The sequence below is a fragment of the Solea senegalensis genome, linkage group LG5 (genome assembly GCF_019176455.1).
Source record: "Solea senegalensis isolate Sse05_10M linkage group LG5, IFAPA_SoseM_1, whole genome shotgun sequence".
In the NCBI taxonomy this organism is placed as follows: domain Eukaryota; kingdom Metazoa; phylum Chordata; class Actinopteri; order Pleuronectiformes; family Soleidae; genus Solea; species Solea senegalensis.
The window spans coordinates 9,868,575-9,893,078 of record NC_058025.1 but is presented as its reverse complement, the minus strand read 5'-3'; the positions used below and the strand labels follow the sequence as shown (position 1 = coordinate 9,893,078).

Below are 24,504 nucleotides of genomic sequence, written 5' to 3'. Positions count from 1 at the left end.
ACATCTATAATCTTTTGTTATAACTGTCACACCCTTAAATGCATTGTATTGAACTTTTCTGCATATAAGCTTGTTTTTTTTATTACAGTCTTTCACATATTATTTACATCATTGCATGATTCTATTTGATCAGTTTTTTATTTTTTACTACTTTTCTTTACATAAATGTGGTAAAAAATAATATACACGCTGGATTGTGTTGGTGCTGCTTCTTTTGCACCACATATCACGTCGTCATCTCGTGTCACATCCCTCCCTCCCTCTCCTAACTTCATGTTTTATACATGAGCTGAATGTAGCAGAGAAGGCAGAATTCAGCTGCCACGAATGTGAAGATCTTGTGTGTCATATGTCAGCTTGTGCGTTTGTCAGTACCTTCTTATTATGTGAACCAAACAGGAGATGGAATCCAATGGAAACGGCATCTGATTCCAGTATATTGTGTGTTATTATGATGTAACGACAACTGACACAACAAAGCCACGCCAGAAACTAACAAATTATTTGTGAAATTCAACTGTCCATGTAGTTCTAACGGATGATGAAAGGTCACAGACCAAATGTCTGCCTGAAGCAACCAAAGTTTAGCCTATGAAATGAACATATTGTGCCCCTGACACTGTTGACAGCAACTTATTAAATGGATGTTTGAAGTCTTGCCATGTGGATGACACTGAGAGTGTGAGGAGTGAGAAGAGGAGGAGGTGGGAGCCTCTTTCCATGAAGTGTCCTTGTTCTTGAAGGACAGAGACAGAGATGGAAAATAGCAGGATCGATGCAGAGGAAAATGTCAGGAAACCAGTCTCAGGAGAGGGAAGAGGGAAAATGGAGAGAATTGGAGTTGTGTTCTTGTTGTGTATTCATGCCTATATGCAGCTGTGAGTCAGGAGCTTCCTTTGTTATTGTTTCTTTCATGGTGGTATATTTAGATCCTTGAGTGACTCGAGTGAAATGAAAAAGAAAGATGGACCCGGGGGAGGATTAAGACAATTCCAGGGAGCAGGATGAAGCACTGATGGAGGGAGGACAGAGAATGATAGAGAAGAACTGGGTGAGAAAAGAAGGAGTCACCTTGTGCAGGGACAACTAGAAAAATAGCTGTCCTGGCAGTCTCAAGGATGACTCAGCAGTTATAAAAATTAAGGTCTTGGCTTGTGTTTACTTGCATTGCACCTGTGTGTGTGATTGTAGGCATATGCCACTTTGGCCAAGGCTGTTTTTTTAAAACTAAACTCATTAAATTGTGTACATTGTGTACAAATTGTACACATTGTGTAGCTACTTTAAAGTGAGTGTTCTTGTATTTTGTTTTAAACAAGTTTTTTGACATGTTTAAGCAGGGAAACACAGACGTTACTGGCCACATTAACAGTAAAGGACAATCAACCAACGTTCAGGCTGAAACCAAGGAAGCTAAATAGAACTCAGCTATGAATAATTTGATTGTTTACGTGTCAAAACGTCTCCTCCTGTGCAAAAACCTGTGCACTGAATAGTTTGACTGGCTGAAGTTTCCAGAACATCACTGAAACTGTCACAGCAACACCTGGTGGTCGAACAGCAGCATAACAGGCGGTCGTTGTAATTCGTAGGGGTGTCCACAGGCGGCAGCACCGTCTCTGTGTTTGAGTCACTGGACGCTTCCGCTTTCCTGTTAGCGCAGACTCCTGTGAGGGAAAGTTCGAAAACATCAACATCGACTTTGCTTTTTTTTTTGTCATTGACGTGATTAAAAATGTATCAGCCCACATGTTTATTAAACGAATGGATGAAGGAAAACAACGAGTTGGTAAACAAACTGAAGGTACGATTTTAAAAGTTCGATGTCTCGTTTGTTAGCTTCTGTAACATTTATGCACTGATTTTTGTAAGACGTTAATACTAAAGAGTAAACTGAGAAAATAAAACATAATATTTATGTTAAATGTGTGCCTGTGACCTCTCATAACAAACTGCAGAGCATCTCTATCAGTCGTGCAAACTGCTTCGTCATTATGAAATTCATCGTCAACCATTTTGATAATCGGTTTATTGTTTTTTTAAATAGCTATACAAGTTTCCAGCTTCTTAAATTTCTTTGATCCTATTAACAAAGAAATAATTAAAACTGTTTGTCTACAAAACAAGACATTTGAAAACATTGTAAATTTCCAGGTTTGGGAAACACATATTAACATTTTATGACATTTTGTGAACAAAATGATTACTTTATATTATATTATATAACACACACTAAGGATGGTACTTATTGTGACATCACATCTGTCACAGTAAGTTAATCATGTGGAATTTCCATTATCTAGATATTAGATAGATATTTCACACATGTGAATTGAGAATACTGTCTACCTTGATAGCATAGAGTTCTAGTTATTTATTTTAAATGCCACATCTCTCCAGTTATTTTTGGACTTATGATTTATAGTAAAATTCTTCCTACTTACACAAAACATTTATTGCGTGTTTTTGTATCATTGCAACCCCCTTTTTTATCCCAGCAGCAGTATGGAGGAAGAGACACCTTGAGTCGAGATCAGAACCAGAATCGTCTCCGGTGGTGTTCCTCCGAGTTTCACAAACTTTTAAGAAAAATCCAAGGTGTTCCATCTTCTTTCACTTTCTCACATATATTAAATAGTCACTTATGCTCTTATGCATCTCCACTCTCCATAATCTTTGCCTGCAGGTGTTCCTCCTCTTGCAGATGGCACTCATTTGGAGCTGTCAGTGGCATTTAATGCCTGTGTGTGCACCATAGCCCAGTCCCAGTTCACTGACGCTGAGCTACATATCACACAAGCCATACAGCGAGGTAGTTTTGCTGTGAAATCATGATGAATGTCATCCACCCAGTTTCGTGTCATGTCAAATGTATCCTCAGCTCTGACTTTTACCGCTCGTTCTTTTGTCCTGCAGCTTTACAGGCGACAGAGGGCGACCTTCACCCTGTTGCTTCTGACCTTCCTGCATTTTGGAAAAGTGTTCTGAAATCACTTGGAAACACAGCTTTAAATTCCTGTTTGCTGCACCTTCTCTGTCTGCAGTGGGCGGTATGGTTGGCCACCTGTCGGCTGAAAACTATACAGCAATTTGAGGTAAGAACCTAATTTTAAATTCTGGTGGTATCTGGTGGGTTTTTTTAAGCACTTTAAAACATCCACAGTGGACCAACAGGCTGTACAGAATAATAAATAAAAGGCATAAAAGCTCACATGAGGTGATAAAAAACATCATAAAGAACTGAAATTAATTAAAAGACATAAATCAACTATGTCACAACTAAAACAACTAAAACAAAACAAATAACAAAAATAAAATAGTGACATAAGCCAATAAAAAGAGATGAGTTTTAAGGAGAGATTTAAAAGCAGACAGGGAAGAGGTCTGTTGAATGTGCACAAGCAGATCATTCCACTGTTTAGGAGCCACAGCAGCAAACGCGTGTCATGATCAGCTGACCTGAGTGAGCAGGAAGGTGTGTGAGGGTGTAGCAGCTCAGAGAGGTAGAATGGGACAAGGCCATTTAGGGATTTAAAAACAAATAAAATATTTTTAATCCTAAATCCTGGAATGCTAAACAAGCTGAAATGGGGGAAATGTGCTCATATTTTTATGAGTGCCCGTTAATAGACGCACTGCGGCATTTTGCACCATCTGAAGACGGGCGTATGGTATGAATTTGTATCATTCAGAATGTGTCTGTAAATTAAAATCAGATGTCTTTCTTTTTATTGAACATATTTTACATTCAGTATGGCAGAATAATAAAAATAAGAAAACTTCTATGCAAAGTTATACTGTGTTATTTCCCTGTGGTGCAGGTGGACCTGTTCTCTCTGGTAGAGACAGTATGTGCAGGAGGTGAGGATGACAGGGGGAGTAAATTCATAGGAAGGTCCTCTGACACTCCACTCCTGGTGACAGAACCAAGAAAGCTTGCTGAATTCTTACAGATCTGCACTTCAATTACCCAAGGTCAGCAACATTCACTATACGTTTTCTTTTTTGACCACACTAAAATAATAGATTTGATTTCCTCTCTGTGCTTTTTCTGTTTATCTTGGTGTTATAACAAATGAAAAAAATAACTGAATCCAAAATAGTGTTTAGTTGGTGAGTGTGAGAGTTGAGTAAACTGTGGTTGCAGGCATCCCCGACCATTACCAGGCAGTATTTCTGTTTAAAGTGAGGAAATTGACAGTGATGCATACAAGGGGTCATTATGTGTGCGGCACTGCATTATTAATCGAGTGCTATGCTGTGTTTGTGTGTTTCATTAAGGTGCTGAAAGACTGGCAGAGGGCCTGAGTTCTGAGGCATTGTCTGGTCTGCAGAAAGCCACTTCCCTGTCGGCACCTAGAGCTCTAGCAGCATATGTACATCACCTCTCCGGGTCCTGCTTTGCCCGCATGGTACACATTTAGTGGCCGTTCACATACAACTTCTAAGCATGCTTGACAAACACGTGGAAGACGTCACAGGTATTTTTATACAAGGTGCTTGCGGGGCTGCACTTCTGTCACATCTGTCGTTACTAAGCAACCAAAACATGAGAGCTGCAGAGATGACAATGAATGAAGTGACAGTGAAGTTATTGCAGCCTCGCTGAATTGAACACATTCAGCTGAAAACATCAGACCAAAGACAATAGACTTCGCTGTTCAGTAACGTAAGCAAGAGAGAGCAAATGACGTGATGCCTGGCAAATGCGAATTCCAAAATCTCTGTCTCACCAAAAGAAAATGACAAGGACTGACTGACCAAGATCTCAAGGACAATCACTGCTCTTAATAGTTGCCTTCCCATCTTAAGCTGTGTCAGCACATTCTGTCCTTGAATTTGAGGGAGTTGGTCCTTGAAAGGTCCTTGCATTTGATGTCAACCAAGGTTTGGCAACCCTGGTCAGTGCATCCTGCCCTTCACTAACTGATTCAGGAGCTTCATCTGGATTTATTTCAGAGACAAAAACGTCTTTGGACAGAATATGAAAAGATGTGTTGAATGCACTTGCTGTATTCCAAAAAAGTTTAGATATTTTCATCTCAGTGGGAGGCAGACGCATCCATAAAAACAATAATGTATAAGTATGTACAAAAGATGCTGCATGTGAACGGTTTGTGTGTTTGCTCTTGTTTCCAGAGTTGCCCTCAGATGGCACTGCAATGTTACAGGAAGGCACTGGAAACTGACTCCCGTTGTGTGTGTGCTCTGTACCAGAGCATGCTCATCTACAGACAGCTGGGAAACACACAGGCTGAGATACAAGCTCTTCGCTTGTTGCACTCGGTAAGTGACATGCATATATTGTACATATACTGTGCATAAGAGTGGGTTTAAAAATGGTACCAGTTGCTGGTAAAACAACATTTGTCTTGTCGGTATAGATTTTTTTAAATATAGTTACTTCATCACTGGACACTGACACATGGTCCCTTGTATATTAAAGCATACAACCCTCTCTTGTCTGACAGACTTTGTTGTTGCCCTCTGCTTCAGTGCCTGTTCAGGCAGATGTTCATCCCCTCAACCCGTCATTACTGCTCTGCAGCCAGTCACTTAACAGCCAGCTCTCAGTTCCCTCTGCCCTCTCTGTCCTTCACAATTTGGCCCTGAAATGTGTGCTTCATGAGAGGTGAGAAAACCAGGTCAGTCGGCCATTTCTTTTAGTGGCATCTGACCTTCACTGATGGAGACACACTGTGATCTCTGCAGTTGGTAAAAGGGTGTGGTTGCTGTTTCTGCAGAGTGTCGGAGGGTGTGGAATATTATCTGGACCTGCTGGCTTCTCTTCACTCAGAGGATCCACATGGAGCAAGAACAAAAACACTGACAGACATGCAAGATCATTTAACAGTGAGTTCTCAATGTACGGCACAAGCTAATTTGTGAAAAAGCCAAACATGTTTTACTTGAGTTGAGAATATTTCTTGCCTTGTGCTTTCAAAATGTATTCATACTTTCATTAGTTTCATAAAAAACATTACACTCTGAGAATATTCATGCTCCATTCTTAATCAGTACACGTTGAAACACAGAGGACACTTTTTTTTAACTGCATTACTAAAATCAAAATCAAATCTACATTATCTTCATTCAAAAAATCTGACATTGTCTCGAATCCACAGACTTGTAAAACTTATTGGTATTTTTCAGTGTCAAACAAGCAGATCACTCAAAAATCAACCCCCTAACTCAACCATGTTTACACACACACACACACACACACTGAGTTGACAGCCTTAACAAAACATTGTCCCTAACCGAACTATAACCAGTTCATGCCTAACCTTAATCTTAGCCCTACGCTTAACCAGTGCTTATGATATTAAGTTCTGCCTGTTTAGGACCAGACTTTCCTACTTTGTTAATTACACATGCAATTGCCATGCTATCCATGTGAGACACATTTAAGTATAATTTAACTTAAATTAGATTAACTTAATCTGAAGTATGAATCTTGTTGTTTTTTTATTTAGGGAAGCCTTCAGAAGCCTTTTTTGGCTTCTTGCTGAACCTGCACCCCTTTTTCAAACTTTATGTCCATTACCGCCATCTTTTTTTATATGTATGAAAATGTAAAATTAAAGTTTTTCCTGTCTCTTTCTCAGGACTATGCTAAGGACACCCCTCTCCCCGGGTTGCCCCAGATTTACCTGGAGGCTGGAGCTGCCATTCTCATGGCCCGGCGGCCTTTTGATTGCATGGCACTTTGCAATGAAGTCATCAGCACGACTGTGGAACTGCTGCCAGAGAGGCTGGTGTTAGAAGACCCAGAAGAGAGGAGTGAGTCTGGGACCAGGGATGTGGGTGCAGAAGGGGTAGATAAGGAAGCTGTGTTGCTCTGGACTGGGGCTGCCTACCTACTGCTGGGTCACTGCCACACTCACCTGAAAGACTGGAAACAAGCTGTGACTCACTATACCAGGTCTCTTGTCTTTTTATCTTGCCATAAAATGATCAAATAAAACAGCAAATACTGTAATATATTGTTGCATTCCATGTGCGTATGCATTACAGGTGTATCAACCTGCTGGTGAAGGTTCACTTTAAAAAGAAAGGTAAGTAATTCACTGACTTTAATGAAACTTTGGAGTTGATTTTTAACACATCCTCCAGCTGCTGTTTAAGACTGAGCAAAGCAAATACAGAGATTCTCCTCTTCAGTATATACAGTATGTTGGAGAATAGTGACTGTGGGGTATGGAGTTATTAAATAAAGCATAAATAAAACAGGTTCTTTCCAGGCTTTAGGACTTTTTTAGGTGTAAAAATATGGTCTGATGTTGAGGCCAGTCAAGTTCCACACCAAACTCATCAAACCATGTCTTTATGGCCCTTATGGCACAATCATGTTGGAATAAAACTGTTGCCACAAAGTTGGAAGCATAGCATTGTTCAAAATGTCTTGGTATGCTGAAGTGTTAAGATTGTATAGCAATGTTTTAATCATTGTAATTTGGCCAGGTAGAAAGTAACACTTTTTCCTATGGGTGACAAAGTCAGAAGATATATTTTTTGAATGTATGCATCATTTACAGGTTTCCAACCACAGATACCCAGCGCAGACATGGTTGTCAAGCAAGGAACAAATTTGTGCATCCTCCAAAGGCTAAAGGGGCTTTCACTCGCTGGTAGAGGTATCAGCTTCACCCAGATGGACAAACTGAAAGAGGCACTGAGAGACCTCCTGCTCAGCGTGCAGGCATTCCCTGGTACAGTATATACAGAAGACAACTTCCCACACCATTACTGTGAAATGTTGCTAGTAGTGACAGAAGTAGAAACAGATTTTATCCACTGTATTTCCAGACTGAAATATTGAGTCTATCAAGTAGAATATTACAATCTTTAATTTTTTTTTTTTTCAAATTGAAGTCACAGTAAAAAGCTGTGAACTTGTACACTGGAAGACCACGCATTTCAAATTATTCAAATCATCAATATACAAAACATGATCTTCGTGTCATATCTTTCCGGTTTTGAGACACACCACCCACATTTGCATTTCTGTACGAGCTAACAACTGTTGGTATTGACATGAACGGGTTGTGGATCCTCATTATGTTGTATGTGCTGTCTCATAGAGTGTGTGGGTGCAGAGCTCTGGTGTGGTGAAGTGCTGTGGAGGCTTGGCAGGAAACATGAGGCAGCAGCTTGTTGGGAGAAGAGCTGGATCACAAAATCCCCAGTGGAGTAAGAGCTTGTCCTTTTATTCTTATCCATTCACGTTCCTTTTTTATTCGTCCCCCCCATCTTTTCATTTAGAATAGGGACAGTGCACATTTATTTTCATAAAAGTGTTTAAAAAAAAAAGTATTACAGGTAACAAAAGATAATTGGAAAAGCTTGTTGAGTTCAAGACAAATTTCCCCAATAAAGTGTATATATATATATCTATCTAAATGACAAATGAAGCAGAACATGTTGAGGTTTCACATCCTTAACCATCTGCTTTCCCTTTGCATTGCAGAGATCTTCCACTGTACCTACGTGAACTGCAGTCTGGACCTTCATTGGACTCCACAGAGCTGCGGCAACGAATACAAGAACTTGGTCCTGTCTAGACGATGGAATGGCACAAACAAAGACCCACTGAACACTTTCAGCTTCTTCTGACCTCTGAATTGAAACGTATACCTGCAAGCATGTACTGAGCTACACAGTAAAGTGCCTTGAAGAGCTAAACTAATTTTTTCTAAGTGAAATGTATGCTGGGGCAGGACAAGGGTCACCACTAGCCACTTTATAAGGTACACCTGTTCACCTGCTTGTTAATACAAATATCTCATCATCCACATCACATGGTAACCCACCTTTTGCCCTATGTCAGCTGGGATTGGCACCAGCAACCCTGTCATGTGGAGGATAAAGTGTTGGATAGTTGGCAGAGGTCAGCGGAGAAAGATAAGACTTACTCAAGATTATAGAAGGGCAACAGTTACACAAATAATCACCCCCTATAACCAAGACATGCAGGTATGAATGTAACACAATACTATGACAACACACTGCTACTGTCTAAACCAGTGGGGTCAAACTGGCGTGCAGGCCACCACTTAATATCATGTTATTATGAAAATAGGCCTGCGACCTCCACTTCTTTTTAAACAGCTTTTATTGATGTGATAGAATATAAGCTAAACATGTTTGCATAGTAATGAGACATTTGGTTGCAATTATCGCACCATTCAATGCATTACATTCAACATTCAATTATATTTTACTTACATTTGTCCACATGTTAACATTTATTAAGTTTAGATTTAGACATACATTTACATAATTCCATATAAAAACAAACAATTTTACTTTGAAAGTCTGTGTAATATTGTGTTATCATTTGAAGCCCTTGTTCCCCACCTGCTACTGAGCGTTTCGTTTTCTCAGGACCCCTTTTTAACCAGACTGCACGCTCATTGGTCGCTTGTTAATTTGAGTTGGACACAGCTGGTCTACATTTACTGGACAAGAGTTCTTGTAGTAATTCCAGACAGGCCGTGTACTGAAGTGTAAGGCTGCCCGCCACAGTTCTAAGATCTTCGTCACATTTCGAGGTTCTCAGATTGGCTAAAATACAAAGCACTGCCTGTGATGACTAACGCTGGAACCTTTCATCTTTGACCTGTTGGCCATCCTGTTCATGGTGCTCCTGAACTGTGTGAAGTCACAGACACCTGCGGAGAAAGACGCTAACTTGCTAACTTCGGTTAAAACGCAATTAATTTATTAGTTGCAGATCTAGGAGGAGGATCATGGCCTCGGAAACTGAGTAAGTAGATATATATTTTAGTGTTTTTAAAAGACGTTTTATGGAAAAACGAACGCACCAAATGCGCGTTAAATGGCCATGGTCCATTTAAAGCCATGGTTTATTTTAAGTTTTTCAATTGCTAATACGTCAGGTACATCAAGTGGCAACGTAAGTGTAACACAATACTGTCATACTACGTACTGTCTAATATTACGCATAAACTGAGTTCCTAGTGTTAGTATCGACAACCCCTACCAATAAAACATGATGGTTAATTTTCCCACGGTTTTACCCACATAACCATATCAACCAACGCGGTACGCAGTAATTGGATGACTCGGTGTTAGCACAAGCCAATAAAAACAGAAATTGGTGAAAAAAGGAACAGTGCGTTGTTTTCTAATTGGCTGAGCCATACAGCACTCTCTGTGACAACACACCCCGGAGCCTATCATCTTTAACATGTCTGACAGCCTGCAGCCAATCAGAGAGCGGCATGCATCCTGTTCGTGGTATAACTAAAGAACAGCACGGAAACTGCTCGACTTTCGTGTGGAATCACTTATAGCGCAGAGGAACCGGCTAAGCCCTGAAAACAGAATTTATTTATTCATAACAATCCAGGTGTAAAATCATGGCCTCGGGAGGGGAGTAAGTAGAGACACAATTCATTCTCATTAAATGCGTTTTTCCGACGAACGACCATGAACAAATGCCCTCTAAATAGCTAGATTACGTTAGTTAATTGAATGTAGCTCGATTGCTAATACATTGTCGAGTTTCGGAGCTAGCAGCATAGCTAATGGGGTCAGTTACTCCAGCCTCCGCACTGTCATTTTGTTGAATAACCTAAAACTCCACGTTCACTGACACGTCGGTGGCATCCCGATTGACCCTCGACTTCTGTCCGAGTGTCGCTTGTCAGTTACCAGTGTCGCGTTAGACAGCGGTGTGGCAGCGGCTTGACAAAGCGCAGTCATTGCTGTCGTGTTTGGATGCTAATGTTAGCTTAGCAAGACTGTCAAGGCCAAAGCCATTTACCCTGACAACGGTAAATTTGACTGTCCGTTGGGTGATAGTGAGTCGTTATATTGGACGATAAACGGGACGGGACGTGTTATAACGTATTTGTCGATATGTAGTGTAGAATTGGTGGGTCGCCTAATGCTCATTACGAATGAAAACGCTAGCCTTTCAGATCGCTAACTCGGTGGCTAGCTGCCTGTATCCAAACAGTGTAACAAAGCTAGCAGGCTAACCGGACTGGCTATTCATTTAAATGATCTAGATTTTACATGTTTTATTTTGCCGATGATCAAACGTTCGCTAATAACCGCATGTGAATTATAAGCAGCCTATGGTGTCGCTGGTCATGGTAGAATTGTGTCGCTCGTCTCTTTAAGGAACGACGTAGCAAGCTGACAAAGTTTTTTTCTAATTCTTTTGCTGTGTCATCTGGCTTCGCTTGCTCGCCTGTCTGTTAGCTTAAGGCTACCATTAGCATGCTAAATACATGAAAGAGAAACTACCTAGCCAGCCCAAGAGCGTTATTGAAACTCGTATTAGTCATCAACTCTATATTGAATAAAGGCAGATTTATGTTATTTAAGGCAACGTTCTGCCATTGGTTAGAACAAAGTATGTCAACATACGGTTTACATTAAAAGATAGAGATGCAGTGACAGTAAGATACTTATCTAATTACTTAAAGTTTTAGCCAAATTCCTTGGTTGCTTTTTAAAATACACCAAATCAGAACGAACATTGTTATGGTAATGTTAATGGTCAAATAGGTTTCACAAAAATTACAGATGCAATATATTATGTTTATATTCAACATTCCAAAATGCTTCAAAACTTGACTTAAATAAAACTAGACACAACTCCAACAAGGTCACTAAATTTCTCTCATCAGTGACTACAACTATGAAAAATCTCACAATGTTACTTTTGTATATTGAAAAAAGGCACAGTTGTGACTATTTTAAGGCAACATTCAGTCATTCTACAGAGCAAAGTATGTTGATGGCTGGTTTACATTACAAGATGTGCAGATGCAGTGACTAAAAAATACTTAGCCTATTACTTAGTTTTAGCATAATTCCTTAGTTGCTTTTGAAATGCATGGAATCACAAACTATTGATGTACTAATTTTCATGGCCAAGCAGGCATTTATAAAAAAATTATATTCATTCCAAGATGCTTGTAGAAATTTGAAACTTGACTGAAATATAAACTAGAAACAAAACACAATTTTAACTTTTTTTTTCTTGGTAAAATAAAAATGTTTCTAGCTCTGCATCATCAAAAAACCAAAATTTATTTCTTGCACTATAACCTGATATAGATGCAATCTGCCTTACATCGGCAAGAACAAACGATACATTTCAGAAAATTGAATTCCAATTAATACATTTTGAGTGATACTGCTTATCGTCAGACAAATGTGTTAAAACACATGATACCCTGGTGAGAGTACCAAAGTTAAGATGATATTTTAACCGTTTTGGTGGAGGTTGATTAATTTTTAATTAAGTAGGTAACCACATGGCTGCCTGGAGAGCTCTCACCAAAGGGTGTTGACTTTCCTTGTGGAGGTTACCCCATAGCTTGGCCATCATGGGCAGATTTGTTGCGTTTAAGAGTTGTAACATTTATTTGTTATAAAACATTGCATGGGTTGGATGTTTGGAAGTCTTTTCTATTTTTTTTGTCTTGGTTATCTTTGGAGTTGAATGAATTCTCAGAAGGTACAAAAATGATTTGTTTTAACCATCAACATGTTTTCTTTTTCTCATCACAGATCCAAAAATGATGACTTAGCTACTGCTATTCTAAAGCAGAAAAACAGACCCAACAGACTCATTGTTGATGAATCGATCAATGAAGATAACAGCGTGGTCTCGCTCTCCCAGGTAATTATTTAGAAAGTGTTCTGTTGTGTCTGTGAAGTTACAACCCTGTTATGTCATGATATTTCAATAATGATTGGGCTCTGCAATATGACCTGTGGCGGCACAGAGAGGGAGAAGCTGGGGGGAAAAAAAAAATAGTGTCCTAATTTAATTCCAGGTAATGATGCTGTACATGTTGTTACTCATGTAAATTGAGGCAATAGCTTTGCAATAATGATTTGCAACAGCCATTGCCTCCGATTATTAGTGAGTCAATCGTTTGATAAATAGGGCTGTCACTTTTTATTCAATATTATGATTTCCAGTTCAGGTTGCGTTTATTCCATCCTACTCTGCCTGGATGTTATGAAAACTAATGCTAGCAGCTTTTTGTGTAGAAGTTATTAAAATTGCTAAAATAATAAACTGTGACATTTGTGTATTAGCTGAGGGGTGACTGCGGTCCATGAGGGGATGTTCAAATTCATTCGAATAAATAACGGGTCATTTTAAATGAGTTCACACCTGATTTTTGGAAAAAAGTTATGACTTTAATGTTAAGACATTGAATATAATATCTAAATCGGATCTCTGAGTTTGGGGTTTGTTTTTAACACTTGTCCTGTTATGGATCTCTTATTAGGGCTAAGCAATTTGAGTACAGTATGTCATTGCAATTTTTACAATACGATTTACAATATTAGTTGGGCTATGCAATGCACCCATTTGAGCTGGTGCCCCTCGCACTGTGTTCTGCAGCCACCTGCTTTCCTTATGTTCCAGGAATCTACCTCCTTATAGTATTTTTTTTTATATTGCACAGCCCTTGTAGACACTATTATATTTGTTCTATTTTATTTTAGGCAAATAGATTATATAATTTTTTTTGTGCCTTAAGACCAAGATGGACGAGCTGCAGCTCTTCCGTGGAGACACGGTGCTCATGAAAGGGAAGAAAAGGCGTGAGACTGTGTGCATCGTACTCTCTGATGACACCTGTTCAGATGAAAAGGTTCGGATGAACAGAGTTGTCCGCAACAACCTGAGGGTCCGTCTTGGTGACGTTATTAGGTAGGTGAAAGCACACTCTTGTCTTAAGTTCTTTCCTTAACCATTGAAAACAGAAGAGGTGTTAAGTCTAATATCACCCTCAGCATTCAGCCCTGTCCTGATGTGAAGTACGGAAAGAGGATCCACGTCCTCCCCATAGATGACACAGTAGAAGGAATTACTGGCAACCTGTTTGAGGTTTACCTGAAGCCATACTTCTTGGAGGCTTACAGGCCAATCCGCAAAGGTGAGTACCAAGTTCAGTTGTCTGATCTTAATTTTGGTTGATCAAATCTGTTTCAGTGTTTCTCACCACGAGGCTCTGCTATTGTTTTGTGAAGGTGATATTTTCCTGGTCAGAGGTGGCATGCGTGCTGTCGAGTTCAAGGTGGTGGAGACTGATCCCTCCCCATACTGCATTGTTGCTCCTGATACAGTCATTCATTGTGAGGGAGAACCAATCAGGAGAGAGGTGTGTAGTGGCTTTTCAAGTGTGTTGACTTGCATTAACCCAAAATAAACCACAGAAATTGAATCATTTGTTTTTATGTCGCATAGGATGAAGAAGAGTCCCTGAATGAGGTGGGCTATGATGACATTGGAGGCGTTAGGAAGCAGTTGGCTCAGATTAAAGAGATGGTGGAGCTGCCTCTTAGACACCCTGCACTGTTCAAGGCCATTGGCGTAAAGGTGAGGAACACAAGACATTTTTTGGCTTCACTGTGGTTATTCTCCTGTAAATTAAAAATTGAAAGAAACTTGAGGTATAGACATTTTTTTTTTTAAATCTTTCAAATGATTTTAAATTATGTTCTGATGTCAAATCCCCCCATTAGCCCCCTCGTGGAATCCTGCTGTATGGACCCCCTGGAACAGGAAAGACTTTGATTGCCAGAGCTGTGGCCAATGAAACTGGAGCCTTCTTCTTCCTGATCAATGGTGTGAAGAATAATTTACTTCCAATAATTTAAAATGGTACAGTGGTATGACCTGTGATATTTTTTTCCTCTGAAATCAAAATGTTTTTTCTTCCTGTTTCAGGTCCTGAGATCATGAGCAAGCTGGCAGGAGAGAGTGAGAGTAACCTGAGAAAGGCTTTTGAGGAAGCAGAGAAGAACGCTCCTGCCATCATCTTTATCGATGAGCTTGACGCAATTGCTCCCAAGAGAGAGAAGGTGAGCGGGAAGGGAGGCTATAAATTGAGTGTATTATATAAAATGGCTATCTTTGCCTTTTTTTTTTAAATGATATTTTCCGTTGGATTTATATTTTGTTGCCATTAGTTCAGAAACCTTCACGCTCAAAATGAGTCAAACTGTTGTGTGCATACAGTTTTAAAAGTAGAAGCATGTTTTATTTATAGACTCACGGGGAGGTGGAGAGGCGTATTGTGTCTCAGCTGCTGACTCTTATGGATGGCCTGAAACAGAGAGCTCATGTCATTGTCATGGCTGCCACCAACAGACCCAACAGCATTGACCCAGCTCTCAGGAGATTCGGTAAGTTGTGTTTTCAGCTTAAGTTTCAATCTCAGAACCCTGCAGTTTCTTCTTGAGGCAACACCCAATATAGAACCTGATGACTGTGTTCACCCAGAATGCAGATCAGTGGTGTGACTGTTTCTTACAGCACTGCAGCTCCACAGTTTTAAATACTTGTGAATCATAGGTTGGAAATGTCTTTTGCTTATTCATCAAATGTATAAATGTATGTTTACTTTTGTTACTTCTAATACAGTTTTAGATGTTAGAATGCTTATTTTGTGAGCTATAGTCAAGAGCCAGGTGCTTTACAGATGTGTGATGTGATCAGTTCCTGAGAAAGTGTTTGAACTTTTGTACAGGACGTTTTGATAGAGAAGTGGACATTGGCATCCCTGACGCAACTGGAAGATTGGAAATTCTGCAGATTCACACTAAGAACATGAAGCTGGCAGATGATGTTGACCTGGAGCAGGTTTGTACACTCATGTGATTTTTAATTGCCTGTTGACATGTAATTAAATTTTATGGCAATGGGCAACACTGAAGAAATTTTAAACTGTCTATTATTCTGTAGGTAGCCAATGAGACCCACGGGCATGTGGGTGCAGATCTGGCTGCCCTCTGCTCTGAGGCTGCCCTGCAGGCCATCAGGAAGAAGATGGACCTGATCGATCTTGAGGATGAGACCATTGATGCTGAAGTCATGAATTCGCTTGCTGTCACCATGGATGACTTTAAGGTAAGGTAGTTTTTTTTTTTTTTTTTTTTTTAAAGAGGGCAAGATCTACAAAGATCTTCTGCATTAATTCTCACTTACCTTATTGCTCTTCTGCAGTGGGCACTGAGCCAGAGCAACCCGTCAGCACTTAGGGAGACAGTTGTTGAGGTACCTAATATCACCTGGGATGACATTGGAGGGCTGGAAGATGTCAAGAGGGAGCTGCAGGAGCTGGTGCAGGTATGTGAACTTACATTTTGAAGACCTACCAATGGTGAAATTAGGATTGTACCACTAATCATGTTTTTTTTTGTTTGTCAAATTCAGTACCCAGTGGAGCACCCAGACAAGTTCCTCAAGTTTGGCATGACACCATCCAAGGGTGTGCTGTTCTATGGTCCTCCTGGTTGTGGTAAGACTCTTCTGGCCAAAGCTATCGCCAATGAGTGCCAGGCAAACTTCATCTCTATTAAGGGACCTGAGCTGCTCACCATGTGGTTTGGAGAGTCTGAGGCCAACGTCAGAGAGATCTTCGACAAGGTAAGAACTGTTGCTCATTGAAAATGCTGCACATGAATCTCTCCTACATTGTTTTGTAAGACCATCTTGTGTGCTGATATGATTCCAGGCTCGTCAAGCAGCCCCCTGCGTCCTCTTCTTTGATGAGCTGGACTCCATAGCCAAGGCCCGTGGTGGCAACGTGGGAGATGGTGGTGGAGCAGCTGACCGTGTCATCAACCAGATCCTCACTGAGATGGATGGAATGTCCAGCAAGAAGAACGTCTTCATCATCGGAGCCACAAACAGACCAGACATCATTGACCCAGCCATCCTGAGACCTGGCCGCCTGGATCAGCTCATCTACATCCCCCTGCCCGATGAGAAGAGCAGGATCAGCATCCTGAAGGCCAACCTCCGCAAGAGTCCCATCAGCAAGGTGACAGTGCTGCTGCTCATGATGAAGCTATCACAAAGTGATTATATTCTCAGTCAAAACCTGAAACCTTGAATTTCTGATTGACAGGATGTTGACTTGGACTTCCTGGCCAAGATTACCAACGGCTTCTCCGGAGCTGATCTGACAGAGATTTGCCAGCGGGCGTGTAAGCTGGCCATCAGAGAGAGCATCGAGAATGAGATCCGCAGGGAGCGAGAGAGGCAGACCAACCCATCCGCTATGGTTTGTACCTTTTCACTTGTAGACGAGCATCTGCTGCAGGTATGGGTCATTTGAGTGTTGATTGTGCCACTTTTCATTGACAGGAGGTGGAGGAGGACGATCCCGTGCCTGAGATCAGGAAGGACCACTTTGAAGAGGCAATGCGATTTGCCCGACGCTCCGTCAGTGACAATGACATTCGCAAATATGAGATGTTTGCTCAGACACTGCAGCAGAGCCGTGGTTTTGGCAGCTTCAGGTATGTTTTCCAGTGTATCTTTACCTGGACTATAAGATTCAATTTTTTTTTTATTATGGTATGGTGTGATTTAGTAAAATGCAAATCAATTCTTTGTTTTAATTTAGATATTCATTTTAAATTAGAATCTAGCCCTAAATCACTGCTAACTTTCAAATGAATATTTCATAAAGGTATTCTATGAATATATTAGTTTGCTGTTGTATGCTTCACAAATCATTCATTGCGGTTACTTGGGTTCAGTAAGACAAACACCCATACACACTGTCAAAGTGAAGTCTGTTTGATACATCCATGCTCAGATGCCTTTCTGGTAGACTGATAACATAACTGCTGAGACAAAGTATCACAGAAATGGCTGTGAGTAGCCTCAATGCTTTATAGAAGAAGTATGATAATCGGGGGTCGGTTATCAAAAGCAATGTTTGTTTGTTTTTTTTTATTTATTTATTTTTATTTTTTTATATATATATTGTCTTTAGGAGACTAGACTAGACCAGACCATTCAGTTTCTATCACAAATATCAGAAACTTGCTGCTAGGAGATTTCAATTGCATTGTGTTATGACAACTTGAATCCAAAACACCTAGAATGAGGAACATGCTCATCAACAGAATCTGGTCTAGTATTTGGAGAGGCTTTTTTCCAAACAGACACTCTTCTTATTCCAGATTCTACCTCCCCCCCACACACACCAAAAGTGGAACTTTATAGGCTGGATGACATTAAAATTCTTCCAATTACGTTATCTGACTATGTTCGCTCTTGGGACACAGGCCCTCAACCAAACAATGGTGATTAAATGCATCAAAAAGTAGAACAACATTAAAGAATGCCAACCTCCAGCTTATTGAATTCTCAGAAACAGGCATGCAGGGATCTAAATGGCTTAATTGCTGAAAATCAAGAGGACAGTTTAGGGTTTGCTAACCAAAAATAGTACAAATATCAGGAACTGCCTCATCATAGGATGCTTTTTGTTGTTGGAGTATAGAAGTGTGACTTTGTCCTGTGTCTTTCAGGTTTCCCTCCAGTACTGCAGCGGGCAGTGGACCAAGCCACGGCACAGGAGGAACTGGCAGCGGTCCAGTGTTCAATGAAGACAACGACGACGACCTGTATGGATAAATGTACACTGCCCGACTGTGGTCAGTACTGGGATCACACCTGTAATAATTCTCACCAGATTCCACCTTTTTAGGACTCTTGCTTCCATAATGTGTTCCCTCTTTTTTTTCTTTTTTCTTTTTTGTACGAGTTCCCTTGGAGAAAGCATGTAGCCGCACTTGGTTTGCCCTGGCTTTGATGTAGGTGGGGGGTAAGGGGATGTTAAAATATTTAACCTTTCTCCAGTGTTTGGTCTAAATAGACCCATTTTACAACTTTAATAAATATTGTTTTTCATCTTATTGCATCCAAGCATCTAAATAAATAAAATTGCTGTTCACCACTTTCATTGAATTTTGAGTGGTTTATTCAGATTAGTTTGTCAAAGATGACGCCACATGAAATTAATGGAAAAAGATTATATATTTTCATCCCACAGATGGATAATGGTCTCATACCCCCTGGTCTTTCTTGTGCATTTGCCCTCCCCACCCACACTGTCCCAGGTGAACTTCCACTATGAAATAGTTTGGTGGTAATGGGAAGCCTCTGTCATGCTTATGTATCCACATTGTTTCTCCCCTTGTTGATGCAACTTGGATCAATTCTTTTCAGGGCTGTGCAAACACCAAAATCCCATCAGTTCCAATTTTAAAATCAGATTTGGTCACTACAGTATGAGATCACAGACCACAAAACAAAGGTATCGGTGTTCACATGTGTGCCGTTAAAGAGGGTAGCCTTGTCATTCCGACTGAACTTCTCAAATCTGATCTGTAATAAATTGGAATGGAATTGGAATTTAACAGTGAGGCTGGTAATCTGAGCCTCAGTATACCACAACCAACATGAATGGCTTTATTGATGGGATTCTCTATGCTAGACTATAAGGAAGAAAAAGAAAACACTTATCTTTTTCTTTTTTTTAAGTAACTTGTAGCATTTAATGTATTGCCGATTTGTCAAGGTTATGTTGTTAAAAATAAAATCTCACGAAATGAAGGCAGTGTCTCTTTGAATTTGTTTAGTGACACAGAGCGACTCTAACTCTACGTTTATTTTGACACCAACATTTTGACATTAAGGCCTGACGGGAAATTGTGCAGAAGTGGAATTTAATCATGTGCTTTCACTGGATTCACCTCAATATTGGGGTTCTATGAAAAGAGCACCATGTCATCCAAACTGTTAGTCACTCCCACAATATCAGTTAACTACCTAATCTTAACAGTTGTATTGTATTGGATGTGTATCCGTATCACTACCAGAATCTTAATATTTCTTCCTTGGGCCATAACCTACATCCCCAGATAAAGGGATAAGCAGACGGCAGTAAAGCAATAGTAGAATAAAACGCCAACAACAAAGAAACCTACCTTGTATTAGCAACACAATCACTTAACAGAGTCATTATTTATTCTTCCTTATTTTCTCTGGGATTATGGGATATCATTTTATGCTCCTATCACCCACGCCTTCATAAAAACATGCCTCTTATTGCCACTGTGATTCTAACACGGAAGAATAAACTTAAAATTTAGATGGGTGCTTTAGCGCCACCATCAGGACCTTTTGGCTTTTGATTGCAGCTAAGGAATTTGGCTCCTCTTTTTTATTTAAATAATCAGTAGCATTTAATATAAGATGGATTTCTTCAGGTTATGTTGTTCACAGTGTCTTTGAATGTCTTTATTGACACAAAGCTGTTATACGTGGCTTTTGTTTGATTGGTTTAGACTGAAGAATGACAGGAAATGTGCAGAGTGACTTTTAACTAGACTCAGCAGAGATTAGTTATCTTGGTGAAACATGCAGGCACCACTTGATCATGAGCAGATATGCAGTTCTGCTGCTGACCACACGGTGTCTCTCAGGACAAGAAAGAAGGGACACAAATAATGACTACATCTGGAAAATTGTTTATTCCATTTCAATTTAGTTTTTTAAACCACAATTTTAGTGAATAATTCACCGAGAAAATGTGTATATTTAAATTTGAAGACTTGGTTTCTGCCTCAGTAAGGATCATGGAAGGGGAAATGGGGATGCTCTGCATCTCTCCACACTCTCTTACCATCCCGCTGTAGAAGAAGAACAACAAACAGAAGAAGAGTTGTTTGTTTTGTATTTGCAGCTGACAATAACTGCAGGAGTCAACGTATCAGATCGTCGTCTCACCTCAACTGACGGGACGATGAAGCGCTCGTGTCGGTTGAAGGACTCGATCAGCTTCATGTCCTGATCTGTCAGGGAAAAGTCAAACACCTGCAGGTTCTGCTGGATCCTGGAGGGCGTCACACTCTTGGGTATACACACAACGCCCCTCTGAACGTGCCACCTACGTGATATGGATGAAACAAATGCATCAGAAGTTGCAACAGAATTCACGAAGCCTCTGGAAACTGTCCTGCCGTACCTGAGTATGACCTGAGCCGGCGTTCTGTGGTATTTGTGGGCGATGGCTCCCAGTCGAGGATCGTCCAGCAGGCTTGGCTCATCGGGAGACGCCCAGGGTCTGTCCCCGCTGCCCAGAGGACTGTAGGCTGTCACACACACTCCCACTGACCTGAGGCGGAGGTTATGATCTCTGTTACTGACACAGCAGGAGGCTCAGAGAGAAAACACTGTGATTTCTACTGACCGGCAGTGAGAGACGAGATCCACTTGAGACAAATAAGGATGACATTCCACCTGTGGTGCAACAATTCACACAGTTTACTGGTTCATTAAATGTCACTAAAATGTGCTCATTCTGTCTTATGAGAAGGCGACATGGTACCTGGTTGACCACAGGTTTGTGTCTGGCCACGCCGATGATGTCGTCCATTTGCCTGGCATTGAAGTTAGACAGTCCTATAGCCTTGACCAGACCTTTGTCCACTAAAGTCTCCATGGCCGTCCAAGTGTCTCTGTAGTGTGTGTCCGAGTAGCAAATGCTTCCGTCTTCCCTGCGAGGCATCAGCTCTTTCCCTGGCCTGAATCAAGAAACATACAAAAGACTTTTTTTTTTACCTTTGCGTACAAGGAGGAGCCAGATTGAGTTTATTGTGTTTGAGGGCCGCTCACTGAAAAGCCATGGGCCAGTGCATGAGGTAAAGGTCCAGGTAGGAGAGACCCAGGTGGGCTAGACTGGTCCTGCAGGCTCCTTCAATGTCCCGTGGATCGTGCTTAGTGTTCCACAGTTTGGACGTCACAAACACGTCGTCACGACGCAGAGCCTGCGAGTGGAAAGTGTTTAATACTACAGTGCTTAACAAATGTATTTGACTGACTTAATTAACAGAATTAGTAATCATCAAAATAAGTTTTTTATGTTTCTGTCAAGGTTAATACACTAGTATGTAGGAGCTCTTTAACCAAAATTATTATATTTTTAATGCTAGAAAATTGTTTTAGTGGTTGAATGTTATGTTTTCTGATTAATTTCAGAGAAGAAGCCCACAGTGAGCCGTCTTACATTTTGGGTATAAAATTCAGTTTGTCATTTTTTGTCTGTTTTTTATGACAGGTGGTCTAATGCATTTGTTAAACTCTGTATATATACAGTTAGATCCATGACACATGTACACCACCACAATGAATTTGAAATGAAACAGTCAAGAAGTTTTGGAGCATTTGGCTGAATTTGAACATCTACCAGTGCATCTTTACTGATGAAGTGACACCTTTAGAAAATAGACCTTGAGTTGAGACCAAGACCAGGAAAGAAGAAGAAGAAGAAGAAGTCTTACCTTCCCAGGCCCGAGCCTCAGAGCCAGAGCTTCTCCGACCTCCGGTTCGTTACTGTAAGCAGCAGCACAGTCGATGTGTCTGTACCCACAGTCTAACGCTGCCAGCACTGACTGCTTCACCTGAGGAACACATGCATTCAGACTCTGTCCATACAATTCACTTTACTTACTTTATCATGTTTTAATGTTACAGGTGTCAGTAGTTCAGTACCTGTCCTGGAGAACTCTTCCATGTGCCAAGTCCGACCATGGGCATCTGCTGCCCGGTTGAAAGAGTCACAAAGGTGCTCATGTTCCAGCTCTGAGGACCTGACAGAGGACAGACAGAGGACAGTGCGAGGAGACCTTTCCCTATGAAAATGTAGCCAGTGTTGTCCAGTCATCATGACTAAGTCTTAATATTCTGTTACTGATCAACACGCTCATCTGAATTCATTAACTCCTACACCAGAGCAGGAGTACACTATTACACTCTGTACTCAACAGGTTTGTGCAGAGACATCACGTCCATCTTACATGCAGCCAGTGTCTGACACTGATGACTCACACTTAAACTTATTTTTTCTTCTTTACATTACATTACATGTCATTTAGCAGACGCTTTTATCCAAAGCGACTTACAATGGAATTGAGTACAGTCAGCGAGGGGTGGAATCGAACTTGCGACCATGATGTTTTTCGCACATAGGGTACCGGTCTTAACCACTGAGCCACTCCACCCCTTCTAATTCTAAGATTTGACAATTTGATTTGTGAGCGGCCTTAAGCTAACAATACGATAATGTAGATATGTTGTCTTTAATCACCAACTTGTTACAAAGACTCTTAAATGTGTGTGAGAAAATAAAATGCCCCCCACTCCAAAAAAACCCTCTCAAAGAATATTTCCCTTTCTGTTGTATCAATTCTATCTATTCTATCAATTTATTTTTTTCTTCCTTTTTTTGATAAAGGCTCTGAATTCTATTCATATTACGAGATGTTATGTCATAATAATTAGATACTATTTAAAAAATGTCTTAATCTTTTTTTTATTCATACCTGAATCTAGAATCTTGGATTTATTTTAAGAGCCACAAGGGGGAGCCTGCATCTTTCCAATCATTCCAGGACTTCTGGATTCTGTTTCATTAACTTTTTCATTAACTAACAATTTTTTTTGTCACACAATTAGGAAATGTTTTTTTAACCAGCTTACACACACACACACATCACATGTACCTTGGATTCACATATTTAATACAAAATTTGCTTTGGGATCGAAACTCAAGTTAGACTGGAGGTTCAGTGGCTCGACTACATGCAGAGAACATAAAGTAACACTCAGTGACCTGCTTGTTTTTTTATCATGAGGTTATTTTTTCTCACTCTGAGCAGAGAAGAAAGGCTCGCTGGAAATATAAACTCTCTGTGAACTCTGATGTATAGCCAGAAATAGCTGATGCAGCTATAAGGCATTAGTCACAGTGTGGTGTTAGTGCCGCGCATCTCAGAAAACAGTCCTACACTCAACAAGTAATCTGCTATGTAGCCGTACCACACACACACACAGAGTCGTCTCACATGATCAGCTGTCTGAATCGACGAATGCACTAATGGTTAGTGAATGACACAAAGTTTAAACCCGAGCAGAGGCTAAAAGGCTTCTCAACTGTTGTTCCTACCTGTGATCGTTCAGATGCAGCGTGTCACTTTCTGCCCTCATGGATTTTAACAGACTAAGGTCAAAGTCTGCCGCCACTTGGTTTATCTGTAACAAAACAAAAACTGATGGAGAAAAGTCCAAATTCCACTTTACTTACCAAAAGAACAAACAATAAAGTACCATTACTAGGACCACAGTACATACACTATATGGACAAGAATATCTGGCCACATTGAATTCAAGTGTTTCCATCAGGCTTTGGGCTCAAGGCCCCTGATCAAGACATTTTGGACAATGCTATGCTTCAAACTTCTCTAAGTCTAACACCTCACACATCCCTAGATCCTGACATGATCAGCTACAACTTATAAACTCCCACTTAAACCCTGTAACAATAAATTCATTAGTCCTTTATCAGTCCCACAGGGGAAATTCCTTCTCTGCATTTTACTCCATTCTCTACCAGAAGCCTTCCTAGAATTCGAGGCTCTGCCTGAACTTAGTATGTCGACAAAAAAGGCATAGGTTAGTATGTATTCCAAAATGTGACGAAAAAGTCAAAGTCGTCCAGAATGTGACAAAAAAGTCATACTTTAGTATGTCGTCCAAAAATTGACAAAAAAGTCAAAGCTTAGCATGTCGTCCAAAATATGACAAAAAAGTCATATTTTAGTATGTCGTCCAAAATGTGACAAAAAAGTCAT

General features: G+C 40.4%; 3 protein-coding genes across 5 annotated transcripts; 2 read left to right on the top strand and 1 right to left on the bottom strand.

Annotated features, from left to right (window-relative positions):
* Positions 1-1,625: 1,625 nt before the first annotated feature.
* Positions 1,626-8,685, top strand: fancg (FA complementation group G). Of its 2 annotated transcripts, none has more exons than XM_044025237.1 (14): positions 1,626-1,804; positions 2,502-2,598; positions 2,687-2,812; positions 2,917-3,095; positions 3,822-3,975; positions 4,282-4,412; positions 5,140-5,286; positions 5,472-5,632; positions 5,745-5,853; positions 6,609-6,925; positions 7,018-7,058; positions 7,539-7,712; positions 8,085-8,193; positions 8,471-8,685. In XM_044025237.1, exons 1-14 carry the CDS (start codon positions 1,736-1,738, stop codon positions 8,562-8,564), a joined length of 1,908 nt encoding a protein of 635 aa, XP_043881172.1. In that variant the 5' UTR covers positions 1,626-1,735; the 3' UTR covers positions 8,565-8,685. The 2 variants fall into 2 exon arrangements, with proteins under 2 accessions (XP_043881172.1, XP_043881170.1); XM_044025235.1 differs by having other exon boundaries at positions 2,499-2,598.
* A 1,593-nt stretch (positions 8,686-10,278) lies between these two features.
* On the top strand, positions 10,279-19,426 carry LOC122769704 (valosin containing protein). The gene is made up of 17 exons (XM_044026460.1): positions 10,279-10,402; positions 12,556-12,667; positions 13,545-13,717; positions 13,801-13,943; positions 14,038-14,168; positions 14,255-14,386; positions 14,533-14,635; positions 14,738-14,871; positions 15,060-15,195; positions 15,540-15,652; positions 15,755-15,919; positions 16,016-16,138; positions 16,226-16,438; positions 16,527-16,835; positions 16,923-17,078; positions 17,162-17,316; positions 18,340-19,426. The coding sequence occupies exons 1-17, from the start codon at positions 10,386-10,388 to the stop codon at positions 18,443-18,445; spliced, it is 2,421 nt and encodes an 806-aa protein (XP_043882395.1). The 5' UTR covers positions 10,279-10,385; the 3' UTR covers positions 18,446-19,426.
* A 901-nt stretch (positions 19,427-20,327) lies between these two features.
* Positions 20,328-23,881, bottom strand: akr1a1a (aldo-keto reductase family 1, member A1a (aldehyde reductase)). 2 transcript variants are annotated; one of them, XM_044025472.1, is made up of 9 exons: positions 23,820-23,881; positions 22,367-22,464; positions 22,156-22,275; positions 21,491-21,642; positions 21,204-21,399; positions 21,066-21,115; positions 20,841-20,990; positions 20,603-20,762; positions 20,328-20,505 (listed from the first exon to the last, which is right to left on the bottom strand). In XM_044025472.1, exons 2-9 carry the CDS (start codon positions 22,445-22,447, stop codon positions 20,440-20,442), a joined length of 975 nt encoding a protein of 324 aa, XP_043881407.1. In that variant the 5' UTR covers positions 22,448-22,464; positions 23,820-23,881; the 3' UTR covers positions 20,328-20,439. The 2 variants fall into 2 exon arrangements, with proteins under 2 accessions (XP_043881407.1, XP_043881408.1); XM_044025473.1 differs by lacking the exon at positions 23,820-23,881 and having other exon boundaries at positions 22,367-22,716.
* Positions 23,882-24,504: the final 623 nt, after the last annotated feature.

Coding starts and splice junctions, on each gene's coding strand:
- akr1a1a (XM_044025472.1), bottom strand. CDS start 22,447: ATGAGCACCTTTGTGACTCTTTCAACCGGGCAGCAGATGCCCATGGTC. Junction 21,643..22,155: donor TGAGGCTCGGGCCTGGGAAG/GTAAGACTTCTT, acceptor TTCCACTCGCAG/GCTCTGCGTCGTGACGACGT. Junction 20,991..21,065: donor GATCTCGTCTCTCACTGCCG/GTCAGTAGAAAT, acceptor CCTCCGCCTCAG/GTCAGTGGGAGTGTGTGTGA.
- LOC122769704 (XM_044026460.1), top strand. Junction 15,920..16,015: donor TCACCATGGATGACTTTAAG/GTAAGGTAGTTT, acceptor GCTCTTCTGCAG/TGGGCACTGAGCCAGAGCAA. Junction 16,139..16,225: donor AGCTGCAGGAGCTGGTGCAG/GTATGTGAACTT, acceptor TGTCAAATTCAG/TACCCAGTGGAGCACCCAGA.
- fancg (XM_044025235.1), top strand. CDS start 1,736: ATGTATCAGCCCACATGTTTATTAAACGAATGGATGAAGGAAAACAAC. Junction 1,805..2,498: donor AGTTGGTAAACAAACTGAAG/GTACGATTTTAA, acceptor TTTTTATCCCAG/CAGCAGTATGGAGGAAGAGA. Junction 5,854..6,608: donor ACATGCAAGATCATTTAACA/GTGAGTTCTCAA, acceptor TCTCTTTCTCAG/GACTATGCTAAGGACACCCC.